Source organism: Cupressus sempervirens, chromosome 6 (assembly GCF_028749045.1).
Source record: "Cupressus sempervirens isolate cs-2001-9-10 chromosome 6, ASM2874904v1, whole genome shotgun sequence".
NCBI classification, from domain to species: Eukaryota; Viridiplantae; Streptophyta; class Pinopsida; order Cupressales; family Cupressaceae; genus Cupressus; species Cupressus sempervirens.
Window position 1 is genome coordinate 185,165,100 of NC_143123.1, and position 17,235 is coordinate 185,182,334.

Genomic DNA, 17,235 nt, shown 5'->3' on the forward strand with positions numbered 1-17,235 from the left:
ATTTTGTTACTTAGGATTGGATATCTCGACATATATTTTTGAGACTTGATGGATAGTAAATTTTGCTACTTATTCGATGATATTTACCTTGTTATTTTTTGTCATGATATGTATTAGGACTTAATTGGCATAGTTGATGAATTAATGGATATTTATTCAGTACTTCATTATTATGATAGGAAATGGAATTATGATGTGATTTAAATGCTTAATTTTATATTGTTAGGGAAGTTAGTAATATGTAATATTTTGAGGTTTAATGATTAAATGCTTTCTATGTAAATGATGGAGAATAGGAAGTTAGTTATGAAATACGCTATATGTGAACTATAGAATAACAAAATTATCATGTATCCTTACTTTCATATGTATTTATATGTGACTTTTTATTGGATTATTGATGCTTGAGTTTAGTGTGTAGGGAAGAAAAAATGAAAACATAATGGGGAATCAAGGTATAAACACATGTTAATATGACACTGCCAAGGTGAATCTTTAGAGGATTCATAAACCTCATTGTGATGTGTTATTTTGTAAAAATGAGATGTATGTTTCTAGTATGTATTTCATGAGTAGATTCAAAACATGTCATGTGTGATGTATAGTGAATTTTTTGTGTTTCACTTAACACTTGTACTCATTATGTGAAAATGACATGTTCTTTGAAGATGGATCATGCAGCCACCTTATCTCAAGTTAAATTCCTTAATTAAGAATTACACTTATTGCGTTGACTTAGTAAGAGAAATAAAGGTTACCCCCATAGGAAACTTGTAATTGGACTTTACCTAGCATTGTGAGTGCCAAAAAGTAGCTCTAAGGTGAATTTGTGATGAAAATAAATTCTACCCATGATAATACTTTAAGTTAGGGGACTAATAGTGACCATTAGGGTGCCTAGAAGACCTAAGAAACCCCAAAAAGAATGCATTTTAGATTGAATCCGAAATGGGAGTCTTATATAGAGACATGGCTATATTAGAAACCCATTTACCCACTCTCTAACTTTAGATACATTTAGGGTTTGGAGGAAGAGGATAAGGAGCTCTACAACAACTTTCATTTTCCATTGCTTGGAGTGAGGTTGGAATGCATGATCCATGGTGTTTCTTCATTGCATTGTAGATTTGATATGGAATTTCTTCATTGCACTGTAGATTTCATATGGTGTTTTTTCATTGCATTGTAGATTTGATAAGGTGTTTCTTCATTGCATTATAGATTGACATGGTGTAGATGTGGTTTTGTGAAGAATCTTGTTGTGTGTGTTTGTTGAATCTGAGAAGTTTTTTGCTTTTTTTGATTTCTTCCTTGAATCTTGTTTTTTTCATGTTGGTTGTTTGTGTAAAATGGGTGTGAATCATCACTCAACCTTGGGAGGGAAGAGATGCTTGGGTGAAGGGGTTAGTTGGGCTCACCCATGTAGTTGAGAAACTCTCCCATGTGTGAAGATGATTTTGATGTGTTTCAATGAAGTATGAAATTCATGATCACTTGCATTCTTGGGAGGTATAAGGAGGTGTATGAAGAGGGAAGACATTGTTAAGCCTTGAAAGGGCATGTTACATATTATAATATGTGAATATATGTGGTTCATGGATTTGAAATTCTCCTCATGGAGAGAGCCCACCTTCACTCTATATCTTGATTCTATTGTAGAATCTATGTGCAAGCCTTGGGATGGGTTTTATTGTGTTGTGTTGAGTTGTATTGTTATAGTTTTGCATGATATGTGAATGTAAAGATGTGCAACTGTTTGTACCTTATTTATGCAAGCTCAAGGGTGGCCTTCTTGAGGCCTAGGATGGGAGGTGAGCCTCCATGATTCCCCATTTTTGTCTCTCTTTTGCATTTTTTACTTGTTAATCTTGAAAACTTGGAGCTCATATATGTAATCCTTTCATTTTCATTGGAGAAGAAGACCCTATTGTATTTGTATTGAATAAAGGGAAACTCCATCTTGTTATGTGATCATACTGTATTGTAAGAGTGTTACCTTGTATTATTTCATTTTTCAATATAGAGGTTGTGAGACATCTATGCATTGTGAGAAAGTATTTCCATTGTGTAAATTTTAATATATTGATTTCACCACCCTATGTTCATGTTTGATAAATGTGTTGAGAGCAACATGAAAAAGAATTTCATTGTATTGACATTTTTGTTTTGTTTTCTTGAACATGAATGTATTGAAGAAAAGAATTATCATTATTGGCACTAGTAAGATGAAAGAAAAATGATCTAGTGTCAACCTATTATTCTTCAATCTCATAGATACAATAAATGCATTTTATGTTCAAACTTGATTCATACATATGGATGTAGAATATAAAATTCATTAGTTAATGTATTCATATTTAGTTATAGTCATGAAATGGATGTCAAAAATGTAAATTGAATACTTGATGTTCAAGGAAATACCAACAAAAAAAGATTTCATTTGTGGACATATTAGAGTATCTTGTAATTAGATTTTTTTAGTATTATGTTAGTTGTTATGTGTAATACATTAGATTTCCACATTGAATAGGTATTGCAATGCATTATACAATGTTCAATTTCATCAACTCAATTATAAACAATTATAGAGAATGCATGAAGAAACAAGGCAAAAAGTTTAACTTCAAAAGAAGCTTGTAGATGCATATTTACTTGCTAGAAAATGTATGGCAATTCAAATAAAACCTCTTCCCAAAAAAAAAATCAATAGAATAATAATATCAGCATAAAATAGGCATATTTTACCTCTAGCAATGAAAAAATATATAAGTCAACAATCATAATAATGATGGCTACTCACGAAGTAAACAAAAAAATATTGATATATGGTTGTATTAAAGTACCCTATTAGCCAAACAATAATAAAATAACTAAAATAGTAATAAATAAATTAATTAATTAACTCCCCCATCCTAGGAGGCAACATGGTCATCAATCATGTCAAGAGTGTTTCAATTTTTTTTTTTTTTAAATGCAAGTCAGGGGGAGAAAAGGAAAAACCCTCCACTCTTTCCTAACTGGCAGCCTTACTCCTTTTGGGGGGGGGGTGGGGGGGGGGGAGGGTGGGGGTGAAGGTGGTATTTAATGTTGGGGCACCTTAGGAAGCACGCTTTCCTCTCTCCTCCTTCCCATGTGGGAAGAGAGAGGGAAAGGGGGGCATTGGAAATTGGGCAGGGGGTAGGTTTTAAGTTATGGGGAATAGAGTTTGTAGGGTAGTTTTGATTTGATTTTTTTATTTTAATTTTTGTGAAGGGAATTATGGGTTGGAAATTAAATAGGAACATAACTAAGAGAATTTATTAGGTAGATGGGAATTAGACTTAAGGGGTGCTTAGGAAATAGATTAGGAATAAGATAGTTTTTTTTTTTTTTTTAAATTACTTTTTTTTTTGTGTGCTAACTAATGTGTAGGTGTATTTAAGTCAAGGGTGACCATGGGTGGTTTAGCATGGCCTAGGGAATTTAAAACTAAAATTATTAATGTATTCTATATTAGAAAAAGTATAGGAAGGATTGCTCTTAGGAAAATAAATTATGTTAAAATGGGAGGTTATGCCTACAAGAAAACATCAATTTAAGTGTATTTTTGGGGATATTATTTTGGAAAGAAAATTAATATTTAATTATAGTAGCCTAGTAGTGTAGTAATATGGAATTAACTTGGGTTAGTAGTGGTGTAATGAAATGGTAGTTAGTAGGTTTTATAGGATACAAGTTTATGTGCAGTTAGTATATATCAAGTAAGTAACGTTTGACTGATCAATGTACACTCACTAAGTATTTTATGGGCTCAAACCTTGATATTGAGACTATCGAATCATCATCACCATGCAAGGATTAACTGCTAGATAATAGATACATATATAACAATAATCTCAAATGCAATTTTGGAATTAATTGAATACAAGTTATACATTAGGATAAGAACAACATAACCATACCCCATATCCTTCAAAAAAAAAATTAGTTGTGTTTTTTTTCCTTGTAGAATTTTAGGCATGACATTTTTGTATCAGAGCCTAGTTTCGAAACTAGAAGCCTAACCCATTACGTCTAACCTATGAACTAAAACTGTGTAGGATGCCTACAATCACTCACAATGGTCATTAGAGGGACAAAGGTCCTAGAGAAAACTAAGCAGGCTGAGAGGTGTCAAGGCAGGATGTGGGAGGACCCCCACTGGGGCAACCTCCAAATCTTGATCAGGTGTTGAATGCCATCAATAATCTGATTAGGGTGGTACAATAGCAGTTACCACCCATTATTTCATAGTCAAGATAGTAGTGTACATAAGGTCAAGGGCCGATATTAGGGAGAAGCATCAATACACCAGATAGAGCCACCCCCTACATTAGGGTGAGCACCAATGAGAGCACCTAGAGATATTGGGGATGAGATTAGGGAGTTACTACAACTCCAACCACCCATATTCACCTATACCATAGATATCTTATGTGCAAAGGCATGGCTACAAAGTTTGTAGAGGTGCTTTGGATTGCGTACCTATGGGAGAAATCTAAAGGCACAACTAACCATACACCTATTACAAGAAGATTCCTCCAACTAGTGGAAGTAAGAGGAGACTATAAGAGGAGTAGACATAGAAATACTCAAGTCATTTTTGGACTAATTTAGAGATAGATATTTGTTAGAGCATTTTAGATAGAGGTAGCTTGAGGAGTTCTGTGATCTTCAACATAGGGGTCTCACAGTGGGCTAGTATGAGAGTAGGTTCTCAAAGCTACTCCATTATGTGGAGTATATGAGAGATGAGAAGATACACATCCATCAGTTCATTAAGGGCCTTAACTTATCTCTCAAGGGATCAGTGCAGTTGGCATTTCCTACCTCTTTTAGAGAGGTAGTTGAGACATCATTGGTTGTTAAAGACATTCATACTAGACAGGAATCTTAGGATAGATCCCACAACCGAAACCCCTCCTAGTAGCTAGCATAGTAGAAACCCTCTTAGAAGGGTAATCAGAGCCACTCAAAAAGGTCTTTAAAGGCCCCACAGGGATAGTAGTGAGGCTAGCAAGACACTAGATAGAGGTCTTCTCAAGGTTATCAAGGCTCTAAGCCCAAACAGTGGTAGTCATAGGGCCCTAGACATGATCAAAGCCACAAACACATATACATAGCCAATCAAGACTCAGCAGTCCTCTAGGGGAGGCTTTAGTGGATCTAGCAGGACTAGGGGTTAGCAATAGTCGAGGCTATAGGGAGTGTAGATTCAAACCCATGGGCCATGTTATTCTTGTGGTGGTATGGGTCATATTGCGAGAGAGTGTCCACAAGCTCCCATAGTAGGCAGCCAGTGAGGAGCCACCTTAGAGCCTCCATAGGTGATATGGGCAGATCCCATAGGGTGTTTGTAGTGGTTCATAACTGTTAGGCCGAGCATCAAGCCATGTGATTAAGGCTACATGTATGATTTGAGGATATGAGGTTACTATACAATTTGACTCTGGAGCTATAGACTCCTTTATATCCCCTTTTGTAGTGGAGCGATGTATGCTAGTGGCAATTAGACAAGATGTTGACTAGGAGGTTGAATAGCTTTAGGGGCTAGGGTGTTAGTTGATTCCTTGATTCATGAGTGTCCAATTCAAATTGGAGACATGTTCATCACATTAGACTTGCGTATTACTCCTTTGGGTTCCTATGATATAGTCCTTGGCATGGATTGGCTTCGCACCCACAACATCAAGATGGATTGTAGATAGAAGAGGATTGAATTTATAGATGATCATGGTACACCTAGGGTGATTTCAAGAGTTCAAAGGCCAGTATCCCTTTGTATGATTTTTGCCATGTAGCTTAAGTGGTGCATATAGAAGTTATGTTAGATATTTTCCATCACCATTAGTGATAGAGAGGGGGATGTAGGGGAGGAATCTTCCCTCAATGACTATATGATATTAGAGATATTTTAAGATGTGTTCTCATCAAAGCTTCCTAGTATGCCACCATCAAGGGTAGTTGATTTCCATATTGATCTCATGCCAGGAGCTAAACTTGTATCTAGAGCACCCTATAAGATGACCATACATGAGCTCAATGAGTTTAAGATTCAGCTAGAGGAACTTTTGGAGAAGGGACATATTTGATTGACCATGTCATCTTGGGGAGCATAGGTGATCTTTGTTAAGAAGAAGGATGGATCACTCTAATTGTGCATTGATTATGGATAGTTGAATAAGCTAACTATCAAGAATTGATACCTGCTAATTAAGGTTGACAATCTATTTGAGTAGTTATAGGGTGCTCGAGTATTCTCAAAAATTCATTTGAAGTCAGGGTGCCATCAGTTGTGCATCATGGAAAGTGAAATCCACAAGACTACATTTCATACAAGATATGGTCACTATGAGTTCATAGTGGTACCATTTCATCTCATGAACACCCCAATTGTATTTATGAGCCTCATGAATGGGGTGTTTAGCACATTTCTAGATAAGTTTATAGTAGTGTTCCTAGATGATATATTGGTCTATTCTCGTAATGAGAAGGAATATGAAGAGCACCTATGACAAGTATTGTGATAGAAGGGAGAATCAACTTTATGGTAGCTTGTTTTAGTGTTCCTTTTTTAGATGGAAAGTACATTATTTGGGTCATGTGATATCAAGAGATGGGATCTTAGTGGACCCATCCAAGATCTGAGCCATCATGGGTTGGTTAGCACCTACCAGTGTCACATAGGTTAGAAGTTTTATGAGATTAGTGGGATACTATAGGTAGTTTGTGGCAAGTTTCTCTAGGGTAGCTCACTCTATTACCTCTCTTCAAAGAAAGGGAAAGAAGTTTGAATGGATAGAAAAGAGTGGGGAGGCCTTTTAGAAGCTCAAGAGGGCACTCACTAGTTCACCCATTTTAGTAGTACCCGACCCCTCATTGGACTTTGTAGTATGCATAGATGCTTCCTTGGATGGAATTGGAGCTATTCTTATGCAAGAGGGTCAAGCCATAGCTTATGAGTCTAGGAAACTCAATGCACCTAAGCTCAATTACCCTACTCCTGATCTCAAGAGCACAGAAGTGATCCATGCATTGGCACGATGGCATCATTTCCTTCTAGGGTGATAATTTGAACTTCATTCAGATCACTAGATCTTGTAATATATTTTCGCACAACCAAACTTTAATGCTAGGAAAAAGAGATGGATGGAGTTCTTATGTGAGTATGATTTTGATGTGCATTTTATTAAGGGTAAGGAGAACATTGTGATGGATACCTTGAGTAGATGATTTTGTGGGCTCGCTTCCATTATTACAAGCACATATTTGAGGGAGCATATTATGCACCACCTACTAGAGGATGAATTCTATGCAAAAAAATTCCAAATAGCCTACTCTTAGAGACCTCTTGAGGGTAAATTTTCTGATTATTCATTAGATTCTAAGGGATTATTAAGATATAAAGGGCTCATCTATGTGCCCTCCACAGAAAAATTGCATGAGTTTATTATTTTGGAGGTTCATCGAGCATATTATGCAACAAATCTTGGAGTTAAGAAGCTCCATGCCAAATTAAGATAGCTATATCATTAGTTGGGAATGAGGATGCAAATTGCTAGTATTATAGCCAGATGCCTTGAGATTTAGAGGGTTAAGGTAGAACATGGACATCAAGTGGACTCTTGAAACCCCATGAGATGTCAAAGTGGAAATGGGACACTGTTTCTATGAATTTCATTGTTGGTCTTTCGATGTCTTCTCATATTTACAATGCCATCATGGTGATGGTTGACACCTTGACCAAAGTTGTCCATTTTTTACTAGTTTAGACTAGCTTCACCACCCCTACATTAGCACACGTGTTCTTGCAAGATATTGTTAGACTACATGGCATTCCTCATAATATCATCTCAGATAGAGATTATTTGTTTGCATCATCCTTTTGGAGGGAATAATAGGTAGCATTAGGCATTAGAATCAAATTCAACACCACTTATCATCCTCAAATAGATGAACATATAGGGAGGGTTAATCAGATTTTAGAGGATATGTTGTAGATTTATGTGATGGAAAGCCAGGTTAAGTGGGAAGAATACTTGCATCTTACCAAGTCTTCCTACAATAATGGGCATCATTCTTCTATAGGTACACCACCCTACCAAGCCTTGTATGAAAAATCTTGCAGGACACCCTTGAGTTGGGATAGGATCAAGGATAGGGTATCCATTAGACTACAGTTGGTCAAGGACATGGAGCAACAAGTAACACAAATTAGGAAATGACTTAGAGAGGCCCAACATAGACAGAAGAAGTATGCAGATGCCAAGAGGATAGATAGAGAGTACATAGTGGGTGATAGAGTATTCTTGAGGGTGCAACCTCTTAAGAGTCCAATCTATTATAGAAAGGGCTCTAAGTTAGCACCTCATTGTTTTGGACCATTCAAGATTTTATAGCGGATAGGACTAGTTGCCTATCATCTAGCCTTGCCACCTAGTCTGTCACATATCCATGATGAATTTTATGTTTCTATATTGTTGAATTATATTTATGATGAGTCTCACCTCATAGATTGGGATGCATTGCAGGTGGAATCAGATAGACAGATAGCCTTAGAGCCCATTTACATATTGGCTCGATGAACCCTCTCACTTTGAGGCAGAGAGCTAGACTAGGTTAGAGTCTAGTGGGAATGTTATGATGAGGTCATGGTGACATGGGAGGATGCAACACAGATGAGAGCACAATACCCCTATGTTTTTTATGAATTTCAGGAGGAAGTTCATGCTTATGGGGGGAGGATGTAAGGTCACGCCCTGACCCATCATAGCATAGATACTATATTTTTATTTTGTTACCTAGGATTGAATATCTCAACATATAGTTTTGAGACTTGAAGGATAGTAAATTTTTCTACTTATCCAATGATATTTACCTTGTGATTTTCCATCATGATATCTATTAGGACTTAATTGGCATAGTCGATGAATTAATGGATATTTATTCAATACTTCATTATTATGATAGGGAACAAAATTATGATGCGATTTAAATACTTAATTTGATCTTGTTAGGAAAGTTAGTAATATGTAGATTTCTGAGGCTTAATGATTAAATGTTTATATGTAAATGATGGAGAATAGGAAGTTAATTATGAAATGTGTTATATGTGAATTTTAGAATAACAAAATTATCATGTATCCTTACTTTCATATGTATTTATATGTGACTTTTCATTGGACTATTGATGCTCAAGTTTAGTGTGTAGGGAAGGAGCCATGGAAACATAACGGGGAAATAAGGTATAAACACATGTTAATATGACACTACCATGGTGAATCTTTAGAAGATTCATAAACTTTGTTGTGATGTGTTATTTTGTAAATGTGAGATGTATGTTTGTAGTATGTATTTCATGAGTAGATTCAAAACATGTCATGTGTGATGTATAGTGAATTTTGTGTGTGTCACTTGACACTTATACTTGTTATGTGAAAATGACATGTTCTCTAAAGATGGATCATGTAGCCACCTTATCTCTAGTTAAATTCTTTAATTAAGAATTAGACTTATTTCCTTCACTTATTAAGGGAAACAAAGGTTACCCCCATAGGAAATTTGTAATTGGACTTTATCTAACATTGTGAGGGCCAGAAAATAGCTCTAAGGTGAATTTTTGATAAAAATAAACCCTACCCATGATCATACATTAAGTTAGGGGGCTAATAGTGACCACTAGGGTGCCTAGAAGACCTAGGAGACCCCAAAAAGAATGAATTTTATATTGAATCCAAAAATGGGAGTCTTATATAGAGGCATGGCCAAATTTAAAATCCACTTACCAACTCTCTAACTTTAGAGACATTAAGGATTTGGATGAAGAGAATAATGAGCTCTACAACAACTTTCATTTGCCATCGCTTGGGGTGAGGTTGGCATCCATGATCCATGGTGTTTCTTCATTGGATAGTAGATATGATATGATGTTTCTTCATTGAATTGTAGATTTGATATGGTGTTTCTTCATTACATTGTAGATTTGATAAGGTGTTTCTTCATTGCATTGTAGATTGATATGGTGTAGATGTGGTTTTGTGAAGAATGTTGTTGTGTGTGCATTGAATGTGAGAAGTGTTTTTTTTTTTTTTTTGTGATTTCTTCCTTGAATCTTATTTTGTTCATGTTCATTGTTTGTGTAAAATGGGTGTGAAGCATCACTCACCCTTGCAAGGGAAGAGATGCTTGGGTGAAGGGGTTAGTTGGGCTCACCCATGTAGTTGAGAAACTCTCCCATGTGTGGAGATGATTTTGATGTGTTTCAATGGAGTATGGACTTCATGATTACTTGCATTCTTGGGAGGTATAAGGAGGTGTATAAAGAGCGAAGATATTGCTAAGCCTTGAAAGAGCATGTTACATATGAGAATATGTGAATATATGTGGTTTATGGATTTGAAATTCTCCTCATGGAGAGAGCCCACCTTCACCCTAGAATCTATGTGCAAGCCTTGGGATGGGTTGTATTTTGTTGTGTTAAGTTGTGTCATTGTATTTTTGCATGATATGTGAATGTAAAGGTGTGCAATCTATTGTGCTTTGTTTCCCCAAGCTTAGGGGTGGCCTCCTTGAAGGTGTAGGATGGGAGGTGAGCTGCCATGGTTCCCCATTTTTGTCTCTCTTTTGCAGGTTTTACTTGTTAATCTTGGAAACTTGGAGCTCATATAATCCTTTCCTTTGCATGGGAGAAGAAGACCTTATTGTATTTGTATTGAATAGAGGGAAACTCCCTCTTGTTAGGTGCTCATATTTTATTGTAAGAGTGTTATCTTGTTTTGTTTCATTTATCAATAGAGAGTTTGTGAGACATCTATGCATAATGAGAAAGTATTACCATTGTGTAAATTTTTTTATATTGATTTCACCACCATATCTTCATGTTTGATGAATGTATTGAGAGCCACATGAACGAGAGTTCCATTGTGTTGACATTGTTGTTTCATCTTCTTGAACATGAATGTATTGAAGAAAAGAATTGAGTATCATTGTTGGCACTAGTAAGAAGAAAGAAAATTTATCTCTTGTCAACCTATTGTTCTCCAATCTCATAGATATAATAAATGCATTTTATGTTCAAACTTGATTCATACATATGGATGTAGAATAGGCAAGTCATTAGTTTATGTATTCATATTTAGTTATAATCATGAAATGGATGTCAACAATGTAAATTGATTACTTTATGTTCATGGAATTATCAACAAAAAAAGATTTCATTTATGTTCATATTAGAGTATCTTGCAATTAGATTTTGTTAGTATTATGTTATTTGTTATGTGTAATACATTAGATTTCCATATTGAATAGGTATTGTAATGCATTATACAATGTACAATTTCATCAACTCAATTATAAACAATTATAGAGAATGCATGAAGAAACTAGGCAGAATGTTTAAATTCAAAAGAAGCTTGTAGGTGCATATTTACTTGCTGGAAAATGTATGGCAATTCAAACAAAACCTCTTCCCAAAAACATAGTAAATAGAATAATAATATCAAAATAAAATAAACATATTTTACCTCTAGCAATATAAAAATATATAAGATAACTATCATAATAATGATGGCTACCCATGAAGTAAACAAAAAAAATTATTGTGAAGGCAATTACAAGTTGGAAATTAAATTGGAACATAACTAAGAGAATTTATTAGGTAGATGGGAATTAGACTTAAGGGGTGCTTAGGCAATAGATTAGGAATAAGATAGTTGTTGTTTTAAAAAATAAAAATTACTTATTTTTTTGTGTGCTAACCAATGTGTAGGTGTATTAAAGTTAAGGGTGACCATGGGTGGTTTAGCATGACCTAGGGAATTTAAAATTGGAAGTATTAATGTATTCTATATTAGGAGAAGGGTAGTTTAAGAGGAATTTCTCTTACAAAATTTTTTTATGTTAAAATGGTAGGTTATGCCTACAAGAAAACATTAATTTAAGTGTATTTTAGGGGATATTATTTTTGAAAGAAAATTAATATTTTATTATAGTAGGGTAGTGTAGTAATATGGAATTAACTTGGGTCAGTAGTGGTGTAATGAAATGGTAGTTAGTAGGTTTTATAGGATACAAATTTATGTGTAGTTATTATATCAAGTAAGAAATGTTTGACTGATCAATGTACACTCACTAAGTATCTTATGGGATAAAACCTTAATATTGAGACTGTCGAATTGTCATCACCATGTAATGATTAACTGCTATATAATAGACACATATATAACATTAATCTCAAATGAAATTTTGGAAGTAATTGAATAAGAGTTATATGTTTGAATAAGAACAACATAACCATACCCTATATCCTTTGAAAAAAATAAAATTAGTTTTGTTTTGTTGCCTTCTAGAATTTTGGGCATGACATTTTGGTATCAGAGCATAGTTTTGACACTAGGAGCCTAACCCATTATGTCTAACCTATTAACTATAACTTTATGCAGGATGCCTGCAGTCACCTGCAATGGTTGTCAGAGGGTCAAAGGTCTTAGAGCATACTGAGCAGGCCGAGAGGAGTCAGGGAAGGATGTGGGAGGACCCCCACTAGGGCAACCTCCAAATCTTGATTAGGTGTTGAATGCCATCAATAATCTTATTTGGGTGGTACAACAGAGGTTATAACCCATTATTTCATAGTCAAGACAATAGGGTACATAAGGTCAGGGGGCTGATATTAGGGAGAGAAGTAGGAATCCCCACCTAGGATTGTAGAGGATCATGGGGAAGCATTAGTACACTAGACAGAGCCACCCCCTGCATTAGAGTGAGAACCAATAAGAGCACTTATAGATATTGGGGATGAGATTTGGGAGTTACTACAACTCTAGCCACCCATATTCATTGGTACCATAGATGGCACATGTGCGAAGGCATGGCTATAGAGTTTGTAGAGGTTCTTTGGATTGTGTGTCTATGGGAGAAATCTAAAGGCACAACTAGCCATACACCTGTTACAAGAGGATGCCTCCAACTGGTAGAAGTAGGAGGAGACTATAGGGGGAGTAGACATAGAGACACTCACATGGGATTCATTTGTGGACCGATTCAAAGACAAATATTTGTTAGAGCATTTTAGATAGAAGCAGCTTGAGGAGTTCCATGATCTTCAATAGAGGGCTCTCATGGTCACCCAGTATGAGAGTAGGTTCTTGATCTACTACCTAATGTGGGGTATATGAGAGATGATAAGTTACACATCCACTAGTTCATTAAGGGCCTTAACTTATCTCTTAAGGGATCAGTGTAGTTGGCATTTCCTACCACTTTTAGAGAGGTAGTTGAGATGGCATTGGTTGTCGAAGACATTCAAACTAGATAGGAATATTAGGATAGATCCCATAATCAAAACCCCTCCTAGAAGCTAGCATAGCTAAAGCCCTCTTAGAAGGGTAATCAGAGCCACTCGGTAGGGTCCTTAAAGGCCCCATAGGGACAATAGAGGGGCTAGCAAGACACTAGACAGAGGTCTTCACAAGGTTATCAGGTTTCTAAGCCCAAACAATTGTAGTCCTAGGGCCCCAAGCATGATCAGAGGCCACAAACCCATATACATAGCTAGTTGGTACTCAATAGTCCTCTAGGGGAGGCTTTAGTGGATCTAGTAAGACCAGGGGTTAGCAGTAGTCTAGGCCATAGGGAATGCAAATTTAAACCCATGGGCCATGTTATGCTTGTGGTTGTATGGGTCATATTGTGAGAAAGTGTCCATAGGGTAGATCCCATAGGGTCACTACTACATTTAACCTCATTTTTCTACCAAAATTTTTGGCCATCAACTAAATAAGTTTAGGTTGGTCAGAATGTTAAGACAAAAATTTCTTTTTTTTACATGTAAGCCCTGTGTTGGTCAAAATTTCGACCAACATGGGGGTGTTTCGACCAACACAAAGCTTACATATAAAAAAAGAAAGAAAAATTTCATTCATTCATGTGCATGGATAAAAGAGAAAAAGTTTCATTAATTCGTGGGAAATTCTAAAGTATGAGCATGGGTGGGAGAAAAATTGGGACTTCATTTCCATGAGGACAAAGTTGCCTGAGCATAGGTAGAAGAAAAATTGGGACTTCATTCCGTGAGGACAAATTCACCTGACTTTTCTCATTGTGGCTCTGCTAAGAGTAAGGGATTTTTCTAAAATAGGGAGAAGATCATAGCTATTTATTTTTTTTGTGTTGGATACATTTAGGCTTCAACCCGTGGATTCCAAACCTCTAGGTGCCAGGGAAATGGTGGATGATCTAGTTTTGTATGTTGACCGTTTGATAACTTCTCCTACCTTGGAGCCTGTAAATGATGTCAATGTCACAATGCCGCCTACCCAGATTTTGGGGAAACAAAATGTGGTATCATCCTATCAAGTTGGATCATCTAAGAAAATTGATGAAGAGGGAAGAAATTTGTAGAATGCAGGATTTACCAGGAGGAAGATATCAACAAGAGTATGGAAATACCATGTTCCTACACTGGTAGTATGAAGGTATGTGCATCCTCTTGGAATCTCTATTTATTACTATCTTTCTTGTTAAACTAGTTGACATATGAGAAGGGTTTGTCTATACGGTTAGGTTTTTGTTTTGGCCTGATCACTGAAACCCTTTAAGTAGAACAATTGAGGCAGTATGTTTGTGTGTGGATTCCCATGTGAATAAGATGTGAGTTCTATTCAACTAATTGTGTTTCTTAATGCTTTGGTGAGCACAGATTTATGTATGAAACTAAGAGCTCTTTTGTAAAACAATCAAGGTCATTAGCACATGATTGAGATTTGTACAATTAGTAGGCTTTTTTCTATAATTGTAATGGATACTCCTATTTTCATTGTAATAATAGAAATAAATAGATGATTCATGTGCTCATAATCTTATAATTTTAGCTTGACATATAAACAAATTCTTAAAATAGAATTGTCTTATATCTGCATTGTAAAAATATAATTGACTTCCACGTTCCATTTAGGTTGAATTAATTTGAATGCATAGAAAATCCTTTCCTCTTTCAACTTTACTTAAAGAACTACATTGTGGTCTATACATAGGTAGTGTGTTGTTAATATTTCTATTTTATGGTTTGGGATTAAGTGGTTTGAATTTTTTTATGTTCAGTTGAACTCTGGCAAGGTTGTAGCAGTTGGACCAAGGGCTCGCAGTAAGGAAGGCAACACCATTCTTGATAGCTTTAAGGAAGGTGATCATGTTCTTCTACCTGAATATGGTGGTAATGAAATCAAACTAGGAGACAAAGAGTAAGTTTGCATCATTGAATGTTTAATTTCTTATGGTTTTAATGCATGATTTGTGTAATGGGTGCATTGGTCTTATAAAGAAATTTCACTAAATAAGAAAAGTTCTAAGAAATGACTCTAAATTTGTAGATTATCCCATGTATAGATTTCTCTAATGTAGATTGTCATCTTTTGTTTTCAATGTTGGAATTAGGTATCACTTGTATCAGGAGGATGACATTCTTGGAATTTTGCAGGATTGAATTTGGCTACAGATAAGGTCTCCAATTTTGAATTTAGTAGTTAGGATGAATTGTTGCATCAAGGAAAGCTAATTAAGATTTGGAGTTTGAGAACAATGCAAATGATTGATTTTTTTTTTTTCATAGTATTTGTTTAAGCAACCTAAAAACTGGAATGTCATCATTGACATTATTCATCGACGAAGTTGTTATTGTGTATTTTGGGAAAACAATATTTAATAAGAACTCAAGCTATTTCAAAAAAATCTCTATTTCAAAGTTCTTTTGATGCATGGAAGAATAATTTTATAGGAGAAAATACACATTATCTAGGAAATCAGACAAGGCGTTAAGTTCAAGTGCTTCTTTAGAGAACAATTGTCAATGAAATTTAATGTTGCATTTAAGATTGTCTTGTTATGTAGAACAAGCATGAGCACACATACAAACATTTTTTTCCCAAAATGTTTCCCCGATTAGTGATGATCACACATGTTGTTTGCTTTCTAATATTTCTCTACCATGAAATCATGTCAAATGTGGCAAATGTGCATGCACTCATATACATTTCAAATCTAAAATTTGTTGAAAGAGAAAAATAAATTTGTTTAGTTAGTATTGAATGTGTTTTCTCTTGTTTCCTTTGTGCTTCTTATTTCCATCCATCTTATCTTGATCTTTCAAGATTCTTTTTGAAAGCATGTCTTGAGAGAAGATCTATTTTTTAAAAAGAAATCATGATTTAAAAATAATGTAACATGAACAGATACTACAAATCATCATTGTAATCATCATGAGAGACTAAGATGTGTTGTGTTTCCACTACTAGAGATATTCAAAAACTTCCTAACTCAGGGTTCTATTGGCTATTGTCTCTTGCAGTCTCCGATTCTCTGAAATTTTATGTTCCCTACCTAGAAACTTAGGGAAAAACTCATTAAAAGAGAAAATAGAAGCTAAATAATAAAATAAGCTTGCATAATTTTTCATGCTGGTGTTCTTGATGCCACAAAAATCCATGCAAAGTAATAGTGTGATTAGGTCTGCTGACAATGTTTACATTTGGGCATAAAACTATTGCATGACTGATTTCTGTATAGAGAATTTTTTTAGTGATTACTGTTCTTTATGACTAATTTTTGTAATTTACTATTATTGTTTTCAAAGTTCCACTGTTAGTCAAAATGGTGTCCAAGTACTTGTCTCCAATTTTTGAAAATTAGTTGTGCCAGTAATGGTACCAGTCTTCAAGTACCCTTGTCTCCTGGAGACCATGGTAATAATAGATTAACCATCACTTTTTATCCTTTGAAAGTCTGTTACATTGTTTTAATGAAACATCTAGGCCTGCGAATGGCAAAAATAACTTGTATCATCAAAATCTTTCTATACTATAACGTATAGAAAGAAGTTCATGGGATTGCTTTTTCTTTATTCAAATTTGTTACTTTTCTATTTTAAAACACATTGATTCAAGGGTGAGGATATATTTACCAAACTGTATGGCAATAAATTGTGATGGTAAGCCCCCTGCCAAAATTGTGGTTATTGAAATTTTTACTGTTTAATGCTTCCTTTAGTTTGTTACAATAACATCTGATATGTCTATAAGGCAAGCCTTGGCTAAAATTGGAGTAAATCGTAATCTCTTTTTATGTTAATTAACTCCAAGATGACATATGTAATCTTCCATGAGTGCCAAGTGTTCCATTTATTCTCATGAGAGATGGATTCTTGTGAACCACACACTATTCATG

The 17,235-nt window shown here is 35.2% G+C and overlaps 1 protein-coding gene across 1 annotated transcript; it reads left to right on the forward strand.

Moving 5' to 3' along the window:
* Window positions 1–442: 442 nt before the first annotated feature.
* On the forward strand, window positions 443–15,499 carry LOC149551868 (10 kDa chaperonin-like). Its single transcript, XM_089790144.1, has 4 exons — window positions 443–455; window positions 9,616–9,629; window positions 15,118–15,257; window positions 15,451–15,499. The coding sequence occupies exons 1-4, from the start codon at window positions 443–445 to the stop codon at window positions 15,497–15,499; spliced, it is 216 nt and encodes a 71-aa protein (XP_089646270.1).
* The last annotated feature ends 1,736 nt before the right edge of the window (window positions 15,500–17,235 follow it).